This window comes from Oryzias latipes, chromosome 11 (assembly GCF_053564925.1).
Source record: "Oryzias latipes strain Hd-rR chromosome 11, Olatipes_Hd-rR_3.1".
In the NCBI taxonomy this organism is placed as follows: Eukaryota; Metazoa; Chordata; class Actinopteri; order Beloniformes; family Adrianichthyidae; genus Oryzias; species Oryzias latipes.
Window position 1 is genome coordinate 14,194,192 of NC_136247.1, and position 24,002 is coordinate 14,218,193.

Genomic DNA, 24,002 nt, shown 5'->3' on the forward strand with positions numbered 1-24,002 from the left:
GGAATTTTGATCACCGTGGTGATGAAGCAGCAGGAGTTGCGGCGTCTGGGTTTACCCCCCCTTACCCCCCCCCCCCCCCCAACACAAAATACCCTGGCGGCCGTGCGGCAAATGAATACCGGTACAAGTAATAATTAAGACACACTATTCCTTATTAACAAATTGTCATGTGCGGGGGTGGCTTGAGAGCCGGTAGGACCCAGAATGCAGAGGCGGAGGCACACGGTTCAAGGGCAAGGGGTTTAATGCGAACAAACAAAAGAACAAACTGAAACCATGACACAAATAACAGTAACAACTAACTACTAACTATCTAACTAATGAACTAACTGAATAGGTGTTGTAGAATGAGTATGTGTGTGTGTGTGTGTGTCAGTGCGCTGCGTGTGTAAGAAGAAGGAGCGGGGAGCAGAGCAAGAGGGAGCGAAAGCGCTCCCTCTTGCGCTGCACGAGCTTTCCCCTCCCCTTTTTCTTACACAGGTGGCACGGTTTCAGCACATACACATCCTCATTCTACTACGCGTTTCAATGTGGGCACATGCGGCTTATAGACAGGTGTGCCTTATGTATGCACAAAACGGTTTTTCCTTTACAAATGTAAAGGGTGCGGCTTATAATCAGGTGCGCTCTATCATCTGGAAATCACGGGTATATAAATTTATGCATAAAATAAAAAACGAATGTAAAAAATGTGTTTTTATTCAAGTGTATGATATGTATATGCTATTGTTCCTTCCAAATAAAATGTTCAAAATAAATGATAAGAAGAAAAAACAGCTATTTACAATACAACTTTTAACTACTGGTATTTAAAATTTGAGCTTTTTCCTTTTTAAATAAATTTGAGACAAAGCAACAGAAAACACACCACAACACAAGGTACAAATTAAAATGTGCAAAACAAAATGGAACAAAACAAAAAAGACTTATTCACAGTAAAGGTTGGCATTTAAAAGTGTCTCAGCTTTGAGGAGATGATCTGGTTTCTTCTGTTAGTGTGATCCTCCCTTGTTGTGGAGAAGATTCTCTCAGGTTCCTGTACAGGTTGGTTGTGAAGCTGAGTCTAGATGAAATTATTTTCCTGCAGACTCCACACTCTTCCTTTTGTATTATCAATAAAAGTGAAATGCTTCCAGGTTTTTGTTTCTTTTTCCAGTCTTACTCATTTTCTCTACCTTACATTTTTGTGTTGATGTAGTTTGTTGTTGTTACACCTGGCGCTGTCTCTGTCTCCCTCATACTTGGTTTACGTGAAGCTGCTGCGCGTGTAACAACCCCCCCCCTCTTTGCAGGCAGTTTCTGGATGCCACACATCTGACTCTCATTTACAGTCACTCACAGTATACTTAGGCACTGTACTGAGCCTCACTTAGTGTGAAGCATTGTTTTTGCCACCCTGCTGCATTACCGAGCGTTGTGTCCGAACTTGGTCTTCTGAGTTCCTCTAAACTTGGCTTATTAAAACACACTAAAACACGTGACACTCAGGACCCAGGCAAATTTTATTAGTTCAAGGTTAAGAAAAAAAATCTGCTTGCAAATAACACTGCAATGCTACAATTTCATGAATGGAGAGAACATAAAAGCATGTTTACATTTTATGGTTCATTTTGGACAAAAACCTACTATAACTGAGTCATGTATACATTTACACAACTGTGTAAATTATCCCACACTTTAATGAAAAGTTGTCCTTGGTTGAATGTGTATGAGAGATAAAAGTATTTACACCCTAATCACAGTTTGAAGACTTTCTCTCATGGAAACCCTGCTGGTTCTGAGGTCAGCTACATAAACCTGTGATGTACACAGAAGCATTGTTGCTCAGCTTTGGCAATAATAAATAAAAAAACATTTGCAGAAGCTCTTATCAGCAGCCAAACATTTCCCTATTCAATCATTACATGACACATAATCATAAAATATGCTATTAACAAAGCAGTTCATTTGCTACATCTCTAACGGAACCACAGACAAGGGGCATAATGCCCCCCACCAATCTAAAAATGGCTCCAAAAAATGCCTTAATTTATGCACGATTTTTTACTGTGCTACAAAAACAAGCAATCTCTCCGGTCACTGAAACAACAGTTTGGATAAAAGCAGGTTTTTCTGTTTTACTGAAACTTTGCACAATGAGCCGACAAGAAGCTGTCAAAACAGACTGTGGAGACCATCACTGCACAGCTACGTCACACAGACAGAAACCACGGTTCTGCTTTAGAATCTTTCACCTACATTATAGATGAGGTAAACACACATTTTCAGTTTGCTTTTCATCTAAGCTCCAGCTCTTACACACATTTCTAACAGTCTTTTTGCATAAATGTCACACCAAAGGTATAGGTCAATAGAAAAGGTCATTTTTGAAAGCGGATTTGACATATTTTGTGCATGTTAAAAAAATAATTGCCCCTATGTCATGTAGTTTGAAAAAAATACTGATTCTGTTAAGATGGGATGAGTTTTGTTTAGCCAAACCAAGACCTAAATATTCCATGATAGAGGAAAATCTTCAGAAACTCATTTTGTGACTACAAAACAACAACAAACAAAACAATTAAAAACAAGAAATCCCCAAACTGACATGTTTTGGTCTAAAATAAATAAAAACAGATGTTTCTGCCACTTTAGGACTCAAACTTGATGATTCTCCACAAATGGAGAATACTTAGAAGAGTGGAGAAATTTCAGGGGTGACCAAACGACCAAAATGAGTCCAAGAACAAAACAAAAACTCATTCAGGACATCCTAAAAGAAGCAAGCCAACATGGAAGGGACAGCAAAACTCACTTTACTCAGTCAAAGTCAGAGTTTATGATTCCACAAGAAGAAAGAGACATTTGTACCACAATGGATTCATGGAGAAGGAATCTGCTGAGCAGAAAGAATAGAGATTTGATAAAAACATCTGGAGGATGCATTGGAGTAATTATACATCGAGAAGAACTTTTAAAAAAAGGTTTGGTATGCTGTTAACATTTAAAACCAAACAGGTAGCCATTCAAAAAAATAAAACAGGTGCACATGTTAGACATGGTGGTGGTAGTGTGATGGTGTGGGGTTGCAAGGCACCCCCTGAGACCTGGACAACTTGATTTATCCCATGGAACCATAAACCTTTATATTTATTTGACTTATTTTGGTTTATTTATAGGAAAGGTGTGACAAATATGCAAAAATAAGGAAATCTACTTTCTCGAAACTTCTTCCTGCAGACCTATCACCTCTAATCCTTGAATGTAGGAAGCATGTGCTACTTTATTTCATTAAAGTACATCAGGAAGTTCAAGATAAATCTATTTTAGTAAACAATAGAAACCTCTCACATACATATCTGTTAGCTTTCTATTACAACATTCCACCAATATTTCGTTTTTTTGGTAGCTAATATCAGCATTGAGTTGGAATTTGAGTTATGGAAGAGTTCTTTTGCTCTGTAATGGATGAATAAATTAAAACAACAAAAACTGAATATTAATTCACAAGATTTTAAACAAAACCTTCTGCTGGAAGATCGTCATCAATCCCATTTAGCTGAAAGAGACTCAATTATTTGGAGCTCCCACAGAAGTTCTCTTGAGAACCTCAAACATTCATTTCCTAAACATGTTTCTTACATTACAAACTACCTAGAAAACCTAAAAGCCCAAAAGCATTATTTTTATTGGACTTCTTGGTGGAAGAGGATGCATATCTATAAGAGGGGTACCAGGAATCTAAACATCTGGAGTAAAAATGTCTACTCATCACAGTTTTGTCTTTAGAGGGTATTCGATAGTTCACATCAAGGTCATGATACACTTGTTAAAAATTAAAATGAATTAAAAAACTCTTGTTGTCATGTTCTGATGAAGAAAAAATAAATAAACGCAACACGAGTTAATCTGTTTCCACTGATATTAGTCCAGTCACTTTTCCCAAAACAGCAAAAAGAAATATTTTAACATTTTTTATGGAATGCCCATTTGAGCTAGACTTTGGAAGTCTGTTGAGAACCATGCATCCCCTGAACCACTTATTTCTAAAGCTGAAGCTAATTCAGGCCACTTTGAGTTTCAAGCTACAAGTCAGTTGGAAAACATGAGTGACACTTGGTCCCTGAGGCCTGGAGTTTGAGACCTGTAGTGTCAGACAACTCCAGTTTTATACCTACAGTTACCAAATTTGGTGTAGATGAATTATGTCACAAGAAACAAAAAAAAAAAACAACCTTAAAGAACTTTCTAGAACATGAGAACTTCATTCAAAACCTCTTTGCAAACATGAGTTTTACACTCTTAGAACTTTGTGTTTTTGGGGATTTGCACCAACAGATTTGCCTCTTTCACTCAGCCCAATTAAAGACCCCTCTGATTAAAATCTAGTTTTTGGTGAACATGTTTTTCGGGCATTTTCTTCATGATTGATGGCATATACAATATAAAGAAAATAAAACTAGCTTTTCTGAGTATTTTTTATTCATATCATTGTAAATCAGGAGCAGACAAAAAAATGGCTTTAGAAAAGCTTGCAGCTGTGATGTAGAAGCTACAACGGCAAGCCACAAGCTCCCTGCTCCATAAGCTTCTAAAGCACCTGCTTTTAGACAACTAGATCCACCAACGGTCCCGCCCACAACTCAGAGGCAAATTTCTAATGAACTACTGCCCCTCTGCAAAAACTATGTTCTAGAAAACAACACAAGTTTTAGGGTTTTGGCTAATAACAGCGCACTCATAATTAAAAGACCAATGGGGATGCTTTTAAAATAAATCGCAAGATGATCAGAGTGGATCTTTAGGACACTTGATCGTTTTTTTTCTGTATCTAGGCGACCAAAATGAGCACATTTAACAGTCTTGGAACACGCATGTGTCGACTGAAACATTTTTAAATGTTTGTCTCAAATTGAAAGTAAAACCTTATGGTTTATTGTTTTAAATATGACACGTTTTATAAAAATCGGTTTTATGTTGAATAGAATATAAATTTATGCCACCACAGCTACTAACAGTGAAGGTGTGGGTCTTTCAAAGCTTACTGCAGTTTTCATTTTCTCGTTTCTTGAAATTTTTTGAGTCTAAAATAAATATCTAAACAGCTGCTAACAAGAAGAATTGAACTTTTCAGATGAAAATAGACTAGTTCCAGTTTGAGAGAAGCTAGCATGTTGTCAAAGAGCTCCCCGCCTCCAGCGCTGCTTCTCCTGGTTGCCTGAGTATCGCGACCCTGAAGATGAATGTGGTCGTCACAGACCACACACTTTTCTTGTCGCCCTTAAACCCTTATGTTCCCTGTCTGTGTCTGAAATGTTTTTGTAAAGGGTCTTTCTTCATCTGGGGTTCAGTGGTGAGTCATCCACCCACCCGTCCCCCCTCCTCCACCTTCCCCTCGTCTCTTCATGCTCTTCATCCTCGTCCTTTCAGCCTCCTTTTTGGAAACCCTCCTCCACAGTCTGTAGAGAGGAAAGGACCTGTGGTTGTGTTCATCTTGGTATGTAATGTGTAGGAGCTGTAACAGCAACCCCCCCCCCCCCACCTCAAAATCTTAAGTACACCTCCCTCTCCCCTTTGCTGCCTTTTTTTCTAGCATGGTGAGGCACTCATTCTGGTGTGGTAGCGAGGAGGGGGCATGGCAGAGGGAGGTGCTGCCATAGGAAGGGACTGAGGAGGAGGCCCGCTTGGGTGGGGGTGAGGCTGATAGTGGTCGTGTGCGTGGGAAGCTCTGGTTAGGGTGGAGGTGGCACCTGGGTGGAGGGGGTGTGGATAAGAAGAGGATGTGGAGGAGGAGGAGGCCGGGTTGAACTGGTAGCTGGCAGCGGAAGACGGTCCAGAGGAAGAAGGTGTCGCTTGGGAGCTGCTGCCCCCCTTGAGATGCTGTTGCGGCGGGGGGGTCTGGTTGAGTTGGATGGAGATATCGGAGGAGACGTCAGAGGCACTGCGGCCACGCTGCGGTGGGGCCCAGGAATCTGGATGGAGGAACTGGCCGCTGTAGTCGCTGCAGTCAGACATACGGGGGTGATAGAGTGCAGGGTGGGGGCGGTAAAGTTCCTCCTCAGCATAACGCTTCATGAAGAGGTAGACAGACATCACTCCAGCGCCCTGTAATAGAGAAAATAAAGAGCTCTCACTGCAATGTATAAGCACAAGGACATTTTACCAATCCCTCTGAGGGTAATCTTCTGAAATGTTAGATTTGAGGGAGGGGGAGGAGGAACTCACAGGGTTAAAGCTCACTGGATGAGTCATCTGCTGGTCCTTATCTGCTGGTTTAGCATCAGTTTAGGTGTGAGGGTTGACTTTGTGGTCTTATTTTGTCCGCTTAATAGTTTCAATTTAATAGGCAAACTTTGTTTTGACTTCAATAAAAAATGTTTTCTATTGGAATAAAAAAGTGTCTCTGCTGTAAAAAAAAACATCTTTTTTATTTTTATTATCACTCCAGTATTGGTCATCTGAAATTTCTTTGTTACCAAAAAATTAAAAAAATCTTCTGTTATGAAAAAAAGTTCCCATTTAAATAAAAAATGCTACAATTAAGTCTTGTGCCAAAAAAAGACCAAACAGTTTTAAAAATGAGAAATTATCATTTGCTTGTTTTTTTGCCCTTTTTGCTTCACATTGTTTAGCATTAGTTCTGCATTTCATCTTAACCCTTTTTGCAATAGAGAGGGTTAAGAATTTCCTATTTTACTTAGTAAACATGTTTTATTTTTTAATCTCAGGATGTGGAGTTTTTCCAGTTTTAACATTTTCTTCACTGAATTAAGCATTTTTATTATTTCTTAATGTTATTCACTTCTGGTACTCAGGAATTCGAAATACTAAAATATCATATAGTCATAGCTGTCTTAGATCTAGAGCTTATTTGCTCTGTTAGTTAGTTATATAAAAATTTAACCTATTATATACTATCATTTGACAATTTATTATCTGTAGCATGGTGCTGGAGAATTACTACATTTTCGTATTTAAACTTTTTAGGAATTCTTAGTTTGATCTAGCTTTAAGTTGGCATTTTGCAGGTAGTTAAGCATCTTATCTTCTTTTTTAGCTAACTTAAACTTCACTGGTAAAGCATTCTTACCTTTTTTCTTATACATGGAAGTTTTAGCTCCGGTTTTGACATTCTTAGAATAATCATCGCTTATCAACTGTTTACAAAATATACATCATATGGATTCTGAATCTGAGAAAAGCAACTTTGTGCTGATATGCAACACGTTACATGAGTTGAGTCAGCTGATTCTGACATGGAGAAAAGTAACTCTTCAACCTTGCAAAGCTGCTTTTGTTGGCTTCAAAATCTGCTGGAATTACAATAGTTGTAAAAAATGGTCACACATTTATGGCAGTTCAAGGAATATGTGTTATGTGTTGCAGCTCAACCACTGAAAAAAATGATATCTTTCAGAATCTTGCAGAAAATGAAACTGTTTTGTGTTATTTTAAGATGGATTCTCCCTCAGCTGAATAATAATTAAAAAGTCAATAGGACAAATGAGTAAAAAAAGGCTTTGAAGGATTAATATTTCTTCATCTCAAATCAAGTCAGAAATCTAGGGGTAATCATGGACTCTGACCTAAACTTTAACAGCCATATCAAGTCAGTAACATCAGTGGCATTTTACCATCTGAAAAACATTGCCAAAATCAAAAACATAGTGTCAAAGCCAGACCTGGAGATACTTATTCATGCATTTGTCTCCAGTAGGTTAGACTACTGTAACGGCCTGCTCACCGGCCTCTCCAAACGAGCTGTAAAACAGCTTCAGTACATTCAGAATGCTGCTGCTCGAGTCCTGACCAGAACCAGGAAGTATGATCACATTAGTCCTGTGCTCAGGTCTTTGCACTGGCTCCCTGTACCTCAAAGACTAGACTTCAAAGCAGCTCTGCTTGTGTACAAGTCTCTCCATGGCCGAGCACCAAAGTACATCTCTGACATGTTAGTGCCATATGAACCATCTCGTACTTTGAGGACCTCAGGGGCCGGCCTCCTGTTGATTCCCAGAGTCAAACAAGGGGAATCAGCGTTTCAATATTCTGCAGCTAAAATCTGGAACAGCCTCCCTGAAGGCGTAAGACAGGCCTCTTCTGTGTTCATGTTCAAATCTAGACTTAAAACATTTCTGTTTAGCCGTGTATATGACTGAAAGGTCCTATCTGGTCCTATCTACACTTTTCTTTCCTTTCCTTCCTTTATTTTTAAATCAATTTTCAAATTTTTTCTTTTCTTTTAAAGTAAATTTTACGTTGATTATTTCTATGATGTATTGTGATTTTAATGCATTTTTCTGTTTTGTGAAGCACCTTGAATTACTTTGTGTACGAATTGTGCTACAAATAAACTTGCCTTGCCTTGCCTTCATCTCATCAACATAACCACTGCGTCTCAAGAGAAATGAGTACATAAAGTCAGAGTTGCCGAGGATCATGGTTGCTGAGAAGAAATTAGCCATTTTTGAGTAATGTATTCATTTAGTCACTCGGGCATCCGTTGAGCTCTCTAAGCTCATTCACTATTCATTCACACTCATTGCTACAAAACACCGGAAAGGGAAACGCTGCTGAAAGTGTGAGAAAAACAAAAAGCAAAAAAACAAAAAAAATGGTGTGTTTGAATGTGGTTTGAGGAAAAAAGGAGCTTATGTAGTAAATCAAAAAAAGAAGAATGGACTGAAGGGAAGCAAAGAATGCAGAAAGAACAAGAAGAGAAGGAGAGGTGCAAACCTTGAACTGAAAAAGAGAACGAAGAAGAAGAAAAACTGAGAGGTGAATGAAAGAAACAGTGGAGAAACAAGATGAATATGACAGAAAGAGAGCAGATCTGAAAGACAAAACATTAGAATAGAAAAAGCTTTCGCCCACAGCCATAGCAAGGAATATTGTTATGCATATAAAGAGATGCTGTGACAGAGCTGCTGCCCTCAAGTGTTCCAGCTATTAACATTTATGAATATTGATGCAGGTGGGGTGACGATCACCTACGCAGGCATATTTCTACATGTGGAAAGCGTTTCATCAAGCTTGGCTCGCTTGAGCGCGTACACCGGCTGTCTGTCACTGTGTGGAGCTGTGCTGTGCTGCAGTGTTTCACCTCTTTGAGCAGGAAGGACGACGCAGCAAAGGCGAAGGACCAGCCATAGCGGTAGTGGAAGAACTGCTCAGGCTCTCTGGGCCGATTCATCACCTCGTCGTTGATGCTCGAAATGTATAAAACCAACCCCACCACCAGACTGAGACCTGCAAACACACAAATTTGCAAAAAAGAGTTAAATTATTTGAATCTGACTCGTCGGAGATGGCGGTCTGCTTTGATGCAATTGTACTGAGATGTTTTCTGAGGTGGTTACAAGATCAGTAGAACTTTGGTCTTAAGTTGCATGAAGATTGACATAAATACAGAGTAAACAGAGGAAACTATGATACATTTGTTTAAAAAAAAAACTACAGATACAGCATGTAGAAAAAACAGTAACAAAAATGAACATGGCTGAGAAATAACGAATGGACAAGGATGCCAAGCGGGAAGTAGTAAAAAACAGAATTAATTTCAATTACAGGCATAATTCAGACATGCAGGTTTGTTCTAATTGCATAATTGATCTAAAATGCAATTCTCTGTGGCTATCAGGAGAAGAAATACATATTAAAAGCTATGACTAAACTGTTGGATCCTAATTTTAAGCAAATAAAACATTAAACATGTTTTTGCTTAAAGAGCCACTCCAATGTGTTTTTAACATGTTCATGTGGCATATATAAAGAAAATTAACCTTAAAATTGCTTTTCTAATTGTTTCTCTCTTCAAATCTTTATGAATCAGGAGCAGATAAAAAAAAATGCTGTTGGAAAAAGAGCTTATTTGTCACATAGAAAATACACTGGGCGGGCCACATTGTCCCTGGTCCGCTCCATTGTGATGCATCCACTTGTAGACGATGACATCCATCTTTGTGTGCCTTGTCCGAGCTGGTATCTGACTCAAAACTGTATGTCTGGATAGCTCCTATATTGCTCGCCATTTTTGTTGCATTGCTAATGTTAGGTTGGTGTTGTGGGGGCTGTAAGCATATAAACAGACAGCTCTCACTGAAGAGAGAAGGAGAAGGGGGGCAGCCAACAGCCCTGTCCACAACTAAGATGCAAATTTCCAATGAACCCTTTAAAATGACTTTTTAATTTTTTATTTTTTTGGCTAAAAATGTAAAAAGACTACTTGGATTGCTTTTAAATTGATCAAAAGATGATTCTATTGAGACTTTGAAGAAGAGGTGAAAACAGTTGAAGTCTGGAGCTTTGTTTGTTTTCTTTCACCTCAGCTGTCCAAGTAATTACAACATACACTGTATTACCTCAATTATTCCCAAATTCTGTTTTTGGGCCGGGTTTGATTTGTACAGTTTTGAGAACTTTAACAAACGATCCACCGTGTCAGGCCGGTGTCTGTTGCTGTTTTTGGTACAAATGTTTGTAGGCAGTCAAGACAAATATATGTAAAGTCACACTTTAACACAAGATGGCACAAGTGGAATCTGTTCATGCTGTGTTCTTTTAGGACAGAAGATAATAAAATGTTTTCATCTACAGATAGTTCATTTGACTCACACATTATTAGAAGACCAAAAATGACCATTACTTAAAGTAACATTTGATTTATAAATAAGAAAATTAAAAAAAGGATGCTTTAGGTCTTATGTTAGCCGAGGGCTTGTGTTTGCATGTAAATCTCTGTGAGCCCTGCAGCCGGAATACTAATAACACAAATGCTGTAAGGAGGCTGGGAAATCTTCAGGAGCAGACATTGCTGTGGTACCCAGATAAACAGAGTCAGTCTTACTCTATTATTATACCTGTCTGCTCACAGTTGAAGTAAAACCGGCATATTTTAGTTATTATTTTTATTTTTTTTTACAAATGAGTTCCTAGCAGAGACACTAAATATAAGCAGGAAAAAAAATCGTATTCAGTTTTCTCATTTGCCCTTTATTCCTGATCCGCCGTTTGTGTATTATGAGTCATGCTGCTAGAGTGAAATTGGTTATGTGGGCAGAGGACGTTGCATTCCTAGAGCCTGGCCATCAGATGGCAGTGCTGTGACTGTGTGCAGCAGCTCCACATGTGCATGTTAAAGCACACATCAACGTAGGCCACCGAAAAACAAGAGACAAACAGCAGAGGATAAGAAGAGAGAAAACAAATGATCAAGACAGCTGGTCTGTGGTAGAAGTAATAAAACCGACACACATGCAGCATGTGTGTGTGTGTCTGCTCACTTTACTACCCCAGCAGTTGAGGCTGTATTGATTAATAAATAAATATATAAATATCTAAAGTGCTTTAGATCTGCTGAAAACTTTGTTAATGAGTTGACTCGGTGTAGTTTGAAAGGAACTGAACTTTTTTTTCCCCCTCTCAGAGCTCTGTAATTACCATCTGTTCAGACCTGGGAAAAACGCGACAGATGTTTGCGGGTTTGCTAAAAATTCTCATTATGTGCAACCAAATGTTATCTTAAGGTGGTTCTACTTTGTAGTTTGTTTGTCTTTTCCTAAAGAGAATCACTTGTTTAAGAGTCCTGAATCCATTGCTTTCCTCATAATAAATTTAATAACAACAATGCAAGAAATATATCCTTTAACAACCTAATTTACTCTAATCAAAAATACTGATTTTGTTAGGTGGATGGAAGGTTTTTTCTTTAGACATTTTGAGGAATACTTTTGTAAAAAGAAAATGTTGAACTTCTCTTAGCACATCAGTGCCAGATGCTGCTGTTCACATATTTAGCCAAAAGCATTTGCTTTAATGAGGCATAGTCATTAAAGAAACAAGCAATCAAGCAATCAAACAAGCATCTGACAGCAACCCATCGGCTAATTTGGTTGACGGACACATTAATGGATTCCCTGAAATAAGAAGGATGAATTGACCTTTTTCAAATGAAACATTTAATTTATGATGCAATCACAAGAAATACATTGTTACAGTCCAATGTGTGGAAACACTATTAATTTAGCAAAGACATGTAACCATATAGTATAGTGGAATGTTCTAATAATGATCTGTTTGCATTGTTTTCATATGGAAAAACAACAGTGGGCTGAACTTTGTGAACTAAAATGTGAATGGATTTGGCAATAATTCCAGTTTACGTGTTTGTTTGTACACATATTTTAATTAACACTTGATTATCTTGCAAAAAATATGAGGAATCTAGAAAACTCAGACTGGCTGACTTTTTTGCTAAAGATGTCCTGGATTGATTTTAGATCAGTGAATCGGATTGTTCAAAATGAACCAATATTGACTTTGAATCATATCTGCAACCACAAATTACCGTATTAAATGAATCGAATTGTTAAAATTAATTGTTATGACCATTACTGTTTTATGTATGGGTCTTTCCCAGATGTTACCAGGTTTATAAGCCTAAATCTGGAACCCAGCTGTTTTAAACATTACTGGATGATTCTTGTTTGACACAAAGGATTAGGATTGTAAAATTATTTGTAATGTCAAAGGGCTGATTAAGTTCTGAGAGATTTCAGTTACCTCTGCACCATTGGAATGATGGGCTATAGCTTTTCTTTTCTGAGTTATATCTGTGGCATGCTCCATTCTCCCAGTTTTTACAAAGTTCACCAATTTATGCTTGTTCGAGGAATTTATTTAAGCTAAAATGATTTTCACAAAACTTGCATTTCTCTTGTAGTTGGGGTAGATACTTTACGTTGAAGGGAGGTGTATGTTGTTAACATGGAAGTGAGTGTGCAGTCTACCATGTCCCTTTGTTATTTCTGCATGGGCCATGCTTCCCGCCTCTTTCTTGGCTCAGTGACATTCCCTGACATCATGCGTCCAGTCAGCAGGCCACCATGCTAAGCTGGCATCTGTGAGGCAACACTTGACTCAGTGCTGAAGTAACTGACCAATGTCAGGGAGCTGTCCTGCAGAGATAGTGGGAGGTGACGTCACCCCGTTGGCTAAAGCGACTCCCCTACCCAACAGGACTCTGACGCTAATCAGGCAGAAATGCCCAAAGGAAAATGTTTTTCAACTCCAGCCTCCCAGCAAGGAGAGAGGGAAGACATTAATCACTACGACAGATGGATGATAGTGGATCTTAGAAGTTTCTTTTTTTTAAATTCAGTTGAGGTGTGAAGTTAATTTTGACTTCTTACACAGAAGCACAGCAGCTAGGCAAAGTGTTCATCTTTAGCACACAGCCATGCGACTATTTTCAGTCTTTTATGCTTGGATTCTGTGCTTTGTGCTCAAAAATATTAATAAAGAAAAAAACACAACCCCTTTAGAGCGTGGTGGTTCTCATTCATCTAAGTGCTGGGAATTTGAAACTTTTATTGTACTCATGAATAATTTTATTCTTGCCAAATGATTAGCATCTAATAATTCACTTTTAAAGCATAAAAAGAAAAAAAAAACTAAATGTGGTCAAACTTTTCTTTTCAATGCAGTGTGCTTCAATTGAAGTAGGCTGAGTAAAATGAAAAGGATGTATGATCTGAAATCGTTGTGTGAATCTGTGGATTATTCAGGAAGAGACAAAAAAGGGTTTCATGTGCCATCCTAATTTTGTTAGATGGTAAAAGTTGCAAACTGTTTTACTGATCCTTCCTTCATGTGGAAAATATGTTTTTGTTTTGCTAAAACATGTCTTTAATGCATTTCTACAAACACACAGAGAAAGCTCGTTAGGGAGAGTTAATAAGGTGCTTTTTTTCTTTTTCTTTGATTTTTGTATAGTGCAGAGATAAGATATACATATTAACCATGATGGATTTAAAGAACTGCAGTTTAACATTAAGCTGAAAGACGGTGACCCAGGAGCAGCTCGGAGCTTTATTAACTTCTTTAGAAACCCCAGAGAGAAGCTGATGTGCAAATGTCATATCAGCTAAATGGAGAGTAGGCGAGCTGAATATTTAATAGTTTTGCGCTTAGTCTCATAGAAATTTAAATTGCATAGTCTGACAGGCAGCTGCATTCAGCAATCAGGTATAAACAGTTGAATAAGAGTATTTTAAAAAGCCAAATTACTTTTTTGAAAGGACTCAACCTTCCACCAGTTCAATGTGTCAACCACTCAGTTTCGTGATGTCTGCATTTACCTGATAGAATAAAGAATATGCCAGAAACAAAGGCCAGGATAGTGCGCTGAGGTCGGATGTGACCGATGTTGCTGATGACGAAGGCCGTGAAGACGAACAGCAGGGAGACCATGGGGAAAGGAGTGGCAGTTCGAACCATTTCTGCAAATGGGGGAGAGGGGATTAAGAACAAGGTTTCAAGTCACGTGAAAGTAGAAAAACCTGACGTGACTCTGGGAGATGATAAATTCCATGTATCTGCCTTAAAGCTCACTGCTTCATCAGGAACCGCTATGATTTATTCAGCAGCTTGTTCCACCAAACCACTGCAGTGAGAGTTGTGCCCTCATCGGGACACTTGTGCAGCATTTAACAGAGCACATATCTTCTCAATGGTGTCTGCAACAAATAGTGTCAACATTTTAAATCATTCAAAATGTGCTCAAGGAACAGAAAAAGGCGCAGCAGTCACTGCTGAATGCAGCATCAGCTGGAAGCAGGGAGCTGCAGGGAAGAACATGCGCTGCAGGGTGTGGGTGGCGCTCTGCTCCCAAATGTTATTTCCTCATGCTGCGCCTGTGGGTTATTTTAAATTAACACCCAGCAGCTGCTATTGACTTTTCTGACATGACTCTTTTAGAGCAAAAGTCTAACAGATAAAAAACCCAAAAACTTTTCTGACATTTTCTAATCACCTTGACTTAAACAGTTAAGAGAGATTTCAAACCTCTGAACATTTTTTCGAGGCCTTCATGTTTGTCAGGTTTTACATTTCTTTTCGGTTTTCTGGAATTGTCCCTTTTTGAATTTGAGTCTTGCTTGTGTTATCAAGCTGATTACTTCCACACACTTCCACATGTCAATTAACTGTAAATCTTACTGTCCTTTAGAATTCTTACATCTTGAGATGCTGATATCCACCTTTTCTCATTTTCAGAAAAATAAGCCCTAGTAGTCCACTAACTTTTAACAGGAAGTTTGTTTTATTCCCTATTTAGGGTTATGTTTTTTTTTTTACTTAATGCTATTTCTCTTCGTACGTACCTGATATTTTATATATGAGTTTATTTATAGATCCTAACATTTAATAAAAAGTTCTTTCGCTAGTTTTAGTGCCTAGCAAACTGCTGCACATAACACTTATTGCAAACAGCTATAAATAACACAATAAGAGCTATAAATCTGGAAGCAAACTAATTGTCATGATGAAAACCTGTTTTTGGCTATGTTGACATTTAGAAATGAATTTGTATTGTTTAGAATTAAATCTTGAATTTGATCATTTGTAGGAATTATTTGTCTTATTTAGCATCCATCCATTTTCCAAACCCCCATGATTCCTTTTGGGGTCAAGGAGTTGCTGGAGCCTAACCCAGCGACTGTTGAGCAAAAGCAAAAGCCACTCCTTGGTGGGTTGCCAGTCTGTCGCCGGCATCACCATTACACACACTCACATTCACAATCAAGGAAATTTCAGTATCAACAATTAACCTATGAAGAAGGTTTTTGGACTGTGTGAGGAAACCAGAACGCTTGGAGTAAACCAATGCATGTGCATGTAGAACATGCAAACTCCACACAGAAAGGTCCAAGCTGAAATTCAAACCAGGGCCTTATTACCGTGAGGGGGAAAGCGCTAACCACTACACCATTGTGCATCATCTCATCACTGCAAAAGCAGACCAAACTTTAGGGACAATGCCAGAAAACTGTTAAACTAAAGTCAAAATAAATCATTGGGTGATGAAAAAGTGATAGTGTTGTTCAGATTTTGGTGATTTCATTGATGTATACTTTGGGGAACTATGTATTTTAAACTGTTTTAAATGTAATCTAAGTTATGTTACCTGTATGTCATTTTATTTTATGCAATTCATCATTACTAATGTCCTTTTTTACTTTATTTTATCTAATCTATAGTCTCTTGGTGGCTGGCCATGGTCAGAACGGGACAGAGGATGGAAATTAGCCTAGGCTACAATCCTGCATATTTACAGTGTCTCACTATTTTTAGAGCACTCCACACTGTTCGTTTTATGCATTGCTCCTTGAATAAATAAATACAAATACAAATACAATACAAATAGAAATAAGCTGAAAATTATGTTAAAATATATACATATATATAAATCTGCCAATGCTGCCTTTTATTTTGAGAAAAAATTCCTCGTCACTGACACGTTTTCTTAAAACTAAGATTATTTTCCTTGCAAGACAGAGAATATGAAACAAGGCTCTTTTTACTTCCTGTAATTTGAGTTTTGCAGAAATTGTAATTAGCTGCCAAAATGAACATGTTCATCACATTGTTCTATTGGCTAATTTGGCTTTCAATGTATAAAAATGAGCAATTCAAAACGTAAATAAAATTCAATATTTTTGTAATTGTCATTCATAAAAATCTTCCAAATCAATGCCTACTGTTTAATTAAATATTTTGTAGTACTTGGTTTAATATTTCTTAACATATTTTAAGCTTTTAAGCTCATCCTGAACTTCAATTCTATCCTAACAGAAAGAAACTATATTTTAGAATAGAATAGACTTTTATTGTGACATGTAACATGGACAATAAAATTCCATTGACATTCAGTCACATATTTAGAAAAGTAAACAACACAACATCATATTCTGCACTATAAATACTAATGAAAAACCGATTGTAAGATGTACATCTTCCTATAAGATTCATGCATTATTTTACTTTTGTTATTGAGACATTGTTAGGTTGCCTGCATGTCGTAAATGGTAGCTTGCAGTTCAACTTTGGGTGGTATAATTTTATCGGTACATTTTGCTTATCCTCTGTAAGTTAAAGAAAACATTTTCCGGCTGTCAATTAATGTCAAATATTTCCAAAATACAAAGTTTAAAAAATAATTCATCTCGTCCAGTGAAAGTGAATCTTACTGAGTATGTTGGCTGTATTTTCAGTGGTGATCTCGATCTCTGGTTCGGTAAAGTATTCAGATGCTACACATCTGCCCTTCTCAGGTCCTGAAAGAGGAAAAAATGTAGGTGTAAAACCAGCAAAGGAGATGAGCCTTTGGTGAAAGTGTAGAACAAGAGAAAGATTCAAAAAGACGCTCACAGAGTAGTGGCAGTTATTGTCACATTGTCATCCATCTCAGAATACTCCATTTACTGGAATAAATCAGTGCTATTATCACTCAATAGTAATGTAGAGCCAACGTTAAACATACCACTGAAATCCGGAAATATAAAATACTTAGGTGTCACTTACTCGTCCAGTCTATCAGACTTGGTGCAATTGAAATATGTGCCATTGCTTAAAAATATTCAGGATGATCTAATGCGATGGGTCAACCTGCCCATGTCACTTTCAGGCAGAATAGCTTTAGTTAAAATTAAAATAGTACCCAAATTAAACTATTTATTTTTCTATGATTCCCATACAACCACCCACAACATGGTTTAAATATTTAGATACATCCATGTCCAAGTTTTTATGGAAAAATAAACCACCAAAAATCATTTTAAAAACCTTGACAATGTAAAATCCCTCGGTGGCTTAGAATTCCCTAACTTTTATAATTATTTCCTAGCTCATAGATTACAATATATTTTAAAATGGCATAGTAAAAATCCAGCAGATCACTCATGGATAGATGTAGAACAGTCACTATTTGAAGAGATTAAACTTTCAGATCTTCCTTTTATAGCAGCTCCATCAAGCGGTACACTTGCTTTAAAAGTATTAATGTCAAAACCACGTTAACAGCCTGGTGGGATTTCCTTAAGATAAATAACTCTTCCCTCACACCAAGCAAACTGACAACCATTTGGAACATCCTGATACGCAAGAAAAAACTGAGCTTTCCAACCTGGAAGGCTAACGGAATTACACATCTAGAACATATAATTCAAGATAAAACATTTGTATCTTTTGAAAACCTAAAAGGACGGATTACGTAATAAATTTTAGAATATCAGCAACTGAAATCCATAATAAATGCAAGGTTTAATCCAAGTCATATAAACTTGACACTCCTTGATACAGTGAATACATTTCTGAAACTAACATCATACAAAATTATGTCTAAAATGTATATATTTATAAGTAATATTGGAGACCAAGACACATGGCCAACAGAGAAGTCGTATTCAGACTTGGAGATTGATACAGATAACTCTTTTTGGTAACAGATTTGCTTAAACACTTTTAAACTAACCAAAAGTCTGAATCTGCAACTAATTCAGTTCAAAACTCTTCATAGAATTCACTACACAGGACAAAGGATGTTCAAGATGGGTCTCAGAGAATCAGACACTTGTGGGTTTGGTAACAGCAATACCCCAGATCATTATTTGCACGCACTGTGGCTTTGAACATCAGTCTTCTGGTTTTGGCAGAAGTGTGTGTAGATTTGTCAACCTGGTTCGACATCCCTATAACAGCCTCGCCATCTCTTTGTGTACTTGGTGATATGAGCGCCATCAGTATAGAGGAAAGATCGTAATCCGTCATCTTTACTGCCCTTTGCATTGCTAAAAAAAACAATCTTAGTTATTTGGAAGAGTAAAAACAGCATCAGTTATAATCAATACCAGAACCTAACATCTGCAGTGAACAAAAACAATACAGGAGAACTTCAGTCCCTCTGGTCGCCTGTAATTAGCACCGTCACCTAGTGGGGAGGGGTGGCCCATGTGCTTCTTTCCGGGGCCTGTGGTGGTCTGGTCTGGGTCTGACTTCTGGGGTTTTTACAGGGCAGGGGTCTGGGAGTTCCGCCATCCAGGTTGGGATTACTACCTGGGACGGGGTGGGGGTTTTTGCCCCTGGGGTTTCTGGGTTGGGGATCAGGGGTTGTGTGAACGCGGGGGACCCCGCTCAGGGGGGCTGCTGCCACATCCCCCGGGTGTAGCTGGGGTCGGCCTCTACCCCGGCTTCTCGGGACTGCGCCTGGTCTGGGCGGGGGGCTCGTCTGCGTCCGGGGCTGGGCCCCTGTCGTCTCTGGTCACGGGGGGGTGTTGGTGCCGTCCTGGTTGGCCTGCCTGTGCCTCCTGTTGGCTTGGCCGGGGATGTGGGGGGGGGGGGGGGGGGGGGTAGTGGTGGAAGACTTGGCTACCTGGGGGGGATGGGGATGCTTGTGGTCGGCGGGGGACGTCTGATGGGTCTGGGGTTCAGGCGCCTGGGAACCAGAGCGCCTGGGTGGTTGCTCCTGGATCTTTGTCTGTCGGTGAGGCTCTTGGATGCCTGGATCGGCCGGGTTGCTGTGCTGTTTGCCCCTAGCTCTGGGGTGGAGGGTGCCGGGCCTCCTGCCTTTGCTGGAGCATTCAGTGTAATCAAGGTACACTCCAAGAGGCACACATTCATTTAACCCACCTGCTTACTCACCTTTGCAGAAATATGGGTATGGGTATTGTTTTTTCTACTTTTCTACACCCCTCTTCATTAATATCGGTACCTGTCTATATGCAGAAATCTTGGGTGAAAAATCATTAATGATTACCTGCATGATTATACTTCTAACCTGTAAATAGCTGTGAGCAGACTTTTTTTTTATTTTTACTTTTTTTTTTTGTTGCTGTGTGAACTAAGTTATGTAATCTAATTTACTTACGACACTTTTATGTTTTAACTTTATAATATCGACTACCCCCCCTCTAACCCCTTATCCCCCGTCTCTGACATCCCACTCTGTTTCTTTCTCTCCTCTTTTGTTCCTTTTTTTCCGTCCGGTCCAACAAGGAATGCGTACAAATATAATTTTCATAAATAAACCTTAGCATCAAATACAATTGAAGATCCATAAACCCCAATTGTAACAATAAAATCTGTCCAATACAAGAGGCACTCAGCTCTGATCTGCCTACTAAGCCGTTGGACAGGACAAGTTAAAAAAAATTAAATGAATAGATAAATAAATAAAGACGCTCACAAAAAAATAGAGGACAGAAGAAGGAAAATGGCAAACAATGACAGATAGAGATGAAGGGTTTGCAATGAAATTCTTTTCCGAACATCGAGAGAAAAGGAACTGAATACAGAACGATTTACCTCAAACTCAAATACAGGACACATTTCAAGAGCAGACATCAACACAAACGAATCCCTCACAAACTGCTGAGTGCATGCACAGACGAATGTGATACGGCTCCTGTCTCCGTTTGAAATGCCATCAGAGTTTTCCTCCCCTGACCTTTTGTGCTGAGCGTCGGACAACAGGGAAACAGAAGAACACCAGAGCGACAGGGTCGTGACCACAAACACACAGACTGCTGTTGCCAAACGTTTGGCGATTTGTATCCAATCTGCTGTTTTGTGTAAATAAAAGCAAAATGTTCTATAGGCTGATGGTGCCATGACACGCAGATTATCTACGATAAACTTTAAACCCACAAACTGTAGTTCTGTAAAGGTATACAAGGCTAATTGACCTTTACATGGAAGTAAGACCTAAACCTACAGATAACAAACAAAGCTGTAATGCAGTTGTTACAGTCAACCATTGCACTGAAAATCCATCACACACTCAGTGCTTTAAAATGTTTGTATTGTTTTGTTTAGCCCCTCAAGGATTTTGCAATGTTGCAATTGCATTAACTCACAAAAATACAAGCAATTACAGTATGTTTTTCATTTCAACATACCAACTTCTTTCTATCGCTGCAACTTTGGCAGTCACTGTTATTTTGAGGATGTTCAACCCATGAAACTGTCTCCTCTGATCAGATTTAGAAGCTAAAACATCAACAATCTCATAAATCAAACACACTTAACATCCCCACTTTCTTGCTAATGGCTGATGAAGTCTCTCAGGTATGATAAAAATCCCAGCTGTAGATCATGATTAGCGGTGTAGGTGGCTTCCTGCAGGTTCTGGTGTCAGGTGGTGTAAAATAGTTTATGAAATAAACCACCGTTTTATCATGCCATTTTTACGTCTCCCAAGGTTCTCTAAATTAATGCAACAGTATCTCTTACTGCGCTTAACTATACTGCACAACAAAAGCAATATTTTACAAAGACTCTGCATGAAAGTAAAAGTAAACAGTTTTGTTTTCTTTAGTGGGGTTGGAGCTAAGATTATTAGACTGAGTGATCCCTCCCCCCTCGCCTTCCAGACAGAAAGTGCCTGCTGGTTACAAAAAGCCAAAATCTCATAGACTTCTATAGAGAAATAAACAGGTGTTACTCAATTCTATTTGTCAGAATAACCATCCTTACTCTGCTACTTTTTTTTAACATGTTTTTGCTAATCCTATCTTTTGTCATAATTTTTCTGTAGTGCAAGTTATCTAAGTTTTAAACTGACCAATCGGATGCCTCAGTAAAATTATGTGGTCTCACGTCAAACATTCAAAGTATTTGAATGACAGATTCTCCCAAGCCCATTTTTAGTGGAAAATTTGGGGTCTTCCAACAAGTTCCCTCCTGCTGGTCGAGAGCGGTTCGCATAGAAATTTAGACTCAGACCGACTCAAACCAATCACTGCTTTCTGTCGAAGTCTGGTTCCAACATGGCAACAGCCATATCGCCGAAAAATTGCGAGATTCATTTCAATGCAATGGAAGTAAGCCATTTTCTATAGTTGACCCCTCACTGACTTGGTCCTGTTCTCTTGTACAGTCAATCGTTGGAGCACAAACAAAAGTTGATGATGTAAGAGAACTTTTCAACCTTGAAAGAAAATGGATGAAAGTTATGCATAAAGTACTCAGGCATACAGTACAGTAAGTGTGCATTTAGCCATTTAAGACCTGAGCTTTAGCTCCAGGACTGACATTCTTTCGACTAGCGTAGCTCTTCAACCATTTACGCAATTGATGAAAACCCAGTGGAATCAATGGTATGCAACACTTTACAGTAGTGAAGTGCTTACGCAATCAATGTAAAACATCTGATTGCCTCGCAGAGAAAAGCAGTTTTTGGATAGTGCAAAGCCGATTGCAGAAAATCTGCTTTTCTCCTCGTTAGAATCAGCTGATTCACGCTGATCACGTAAAAAATCAGAATTACTTTACATCAAAGACCGTAGGTTCCTTAGGTGTCGCCAGCAACAGCTCCAGTGTTAAAGTATGTGTGGTTATACGTTTGTGTTGATGACATTAAACATTAAAGTGCTTTGAATCCTGAACTTAAAATAAGTATCTTGTAAATTCATTTTAAAATAATAATTTTTAAAAACCATTGCTTGTTGCATATTTCCTTCTAAAACTATAAAATATCAAGTGGGTTAACTGTCAATGCCATAGAGAATTTATAAAATGGGACTTTAAACTCTAATTATCTCTAATCTGGTCATCTTCAAACTCACTTTTAATAATAAAACACTGTTTCTGCAAACCTGCCACAAAGCAGACTCTCCAAAGACCCGAGTGCAGAGCCATCTTGACCTCAGTGGTCTGGTTCTGCTGCAGGATGATTCCTTCCTCCATCAACAGCCAGTAGTCCGTCGATACGGCGACCCCCACCAGCAACAAGCCGCAGGCTCCAAAAACCGAAGAGAGCAGCGTCAGCGCCCTTGTACTAAATGAACTCATCTAAGGGAAAGAGAGCAGAAAAAAACATCTGATGGGTTTGTGATCATTTCAGGAGAAAACAGGCAAAATTACACAAAAACACAGTATAGAACACACGCAAAAAAAGAAAAAAAAAGAAATGGATCGAATAAACTCCTTCAAAGTTTGTAAGGGGGCAGGCTCAACAAAATGTGAAGCACATATTTTACCAATGCATTAAAGATTTGCACATAATTATCAGATATCTTCGCCCGGCTCCTTTGTGTTCAGTCAAATAAGAGATTCAGAGGTTGATTCTGTTAGAAAACTATTATGGTTGGGGCCTTCACTGGCCACCCCTGCTCCACATTGGCCGGATAAGATGATGTGAAGTTGAAATCCTGAACATTCAGTGGCATCTTTACTTCTTCACGTTCTATCAGGGCATACCATAAGATTATGTCACAGGAAAGATTTAAAGGAGGCAAAATCAAGTTCTGAAAGGATAAGCAGCAGCTATTAAAGGTGAACACATAGAAAAAAAATGCAACAAAGAGGGTAAAAGACAGAAGGCTTGAACTGAAGAAGCTATTTGGATAAGCAAACAAACATCTTCTAGATCAACCTTTGAAATTCCAGTTGTCCTGAAGAACACAATGCTGTGATGACACAATCTCAATGACTGAGAATCTTCACAGACATGCAGCCTGGGGGAAATCTAATTCTCAGATGGATGATGCTCTACACAGGCAACATAGAGCAGACTTGGAAGTCCACCTCAAAGTTTCTCAGTACAAGTAATGGCAAAAAAGAAGAGTTTCAGTTTGTCAAACATTCGGTTTAAATCATAGCAGAGCTCATTCAGGAACTATTCTGATTTGGGATAAATTATTCTGGATGGGCTCCTCTAAAATCCAGCAGACAGACTCCAATGCAGTTCACATTTTCACTCACTTGGTGGCAGAAGAGCAGTTTCTGTCTTCCATTTCATTAACTGTTGACACACACATAAATGCACACACACAAACACACACAGGAAGCCTCATCCAGCCAATCAAAATGGAGGTCTCATTCACAGGGCTGTCGAAAGTGACAATTCCAAGGTGATGCGGATCTGATGCTTCCAGGGCATTCAGGAAGCTGAGTATCCTTTCAGAAGGCTGGGAAACAACTTCAAACCAAAACAAATCCTCTGATTATTCACCAATAATGTTTTACCTCTGTCTGCAAGAAAAGAAGCAGATTTCCTCCTTTTTGTTCTGTTTTTATTTAGCAGGTTGGGACTACCTACAGCAGTACACAAAACAAACAGTTTCAACTGCAGCTGAACACTAACAGTGCTGTTAATTGGATCGTGCCAGAGGCTTTCTGTGCATGTATGGAGAGCATAATGCATGACATATTGCCTGGAAGTGGAATACAGTGAACACAGTTTTATC

At 38.7% G+C, this 24,002-nt stretch overlaps 1 protein-coding gene across 2 annotated transcripts in view; it reads right to left on the bottom strand.

Annotated features, from left to right (window-relative positions):
* Positions 1–1,486: 1,486 nt before the first annotated feature.
* Positions 1,487–24,002, bottom strand: part of LOC101173155 (voltage-dependent calcium channel gamma-7 subunit) — a 30,771-nt gene continuing 8,255 nt past the window's right edge. Inside the window, exons 2-6 of one of the 2 annotated variants that reach the window (XM_004074256.5) lie at positions 22,410–22,605; positions 17,007–17,093; positions 14,118–14,258; positions 9,083–9,228; positions 1,487–6,084 (exon numbers count right to left, since the gene is read on the bottom strand). In XM_004074256.5, coding sequence (XP_004074304.1) covers positions 5,569–6,084; positions 9,083–9,228; positions 14,118–14,258; positions 17,007–17,093; positions 22,410–22,605 — 1,086 coding nt within the window. In that variant the 3' untranslated portion in view covers positions 1,487–5,568. Of the gene's footprint in view, positions 6,085–9,082; positions 9,229–14,117; positions 14,259–17,006; positions 17,094–22,379; positions 22,606–24,002 lie in introns of both variants that reach the window. The other variant, XM_078954882.1, reaches the window with a different exon arrangement.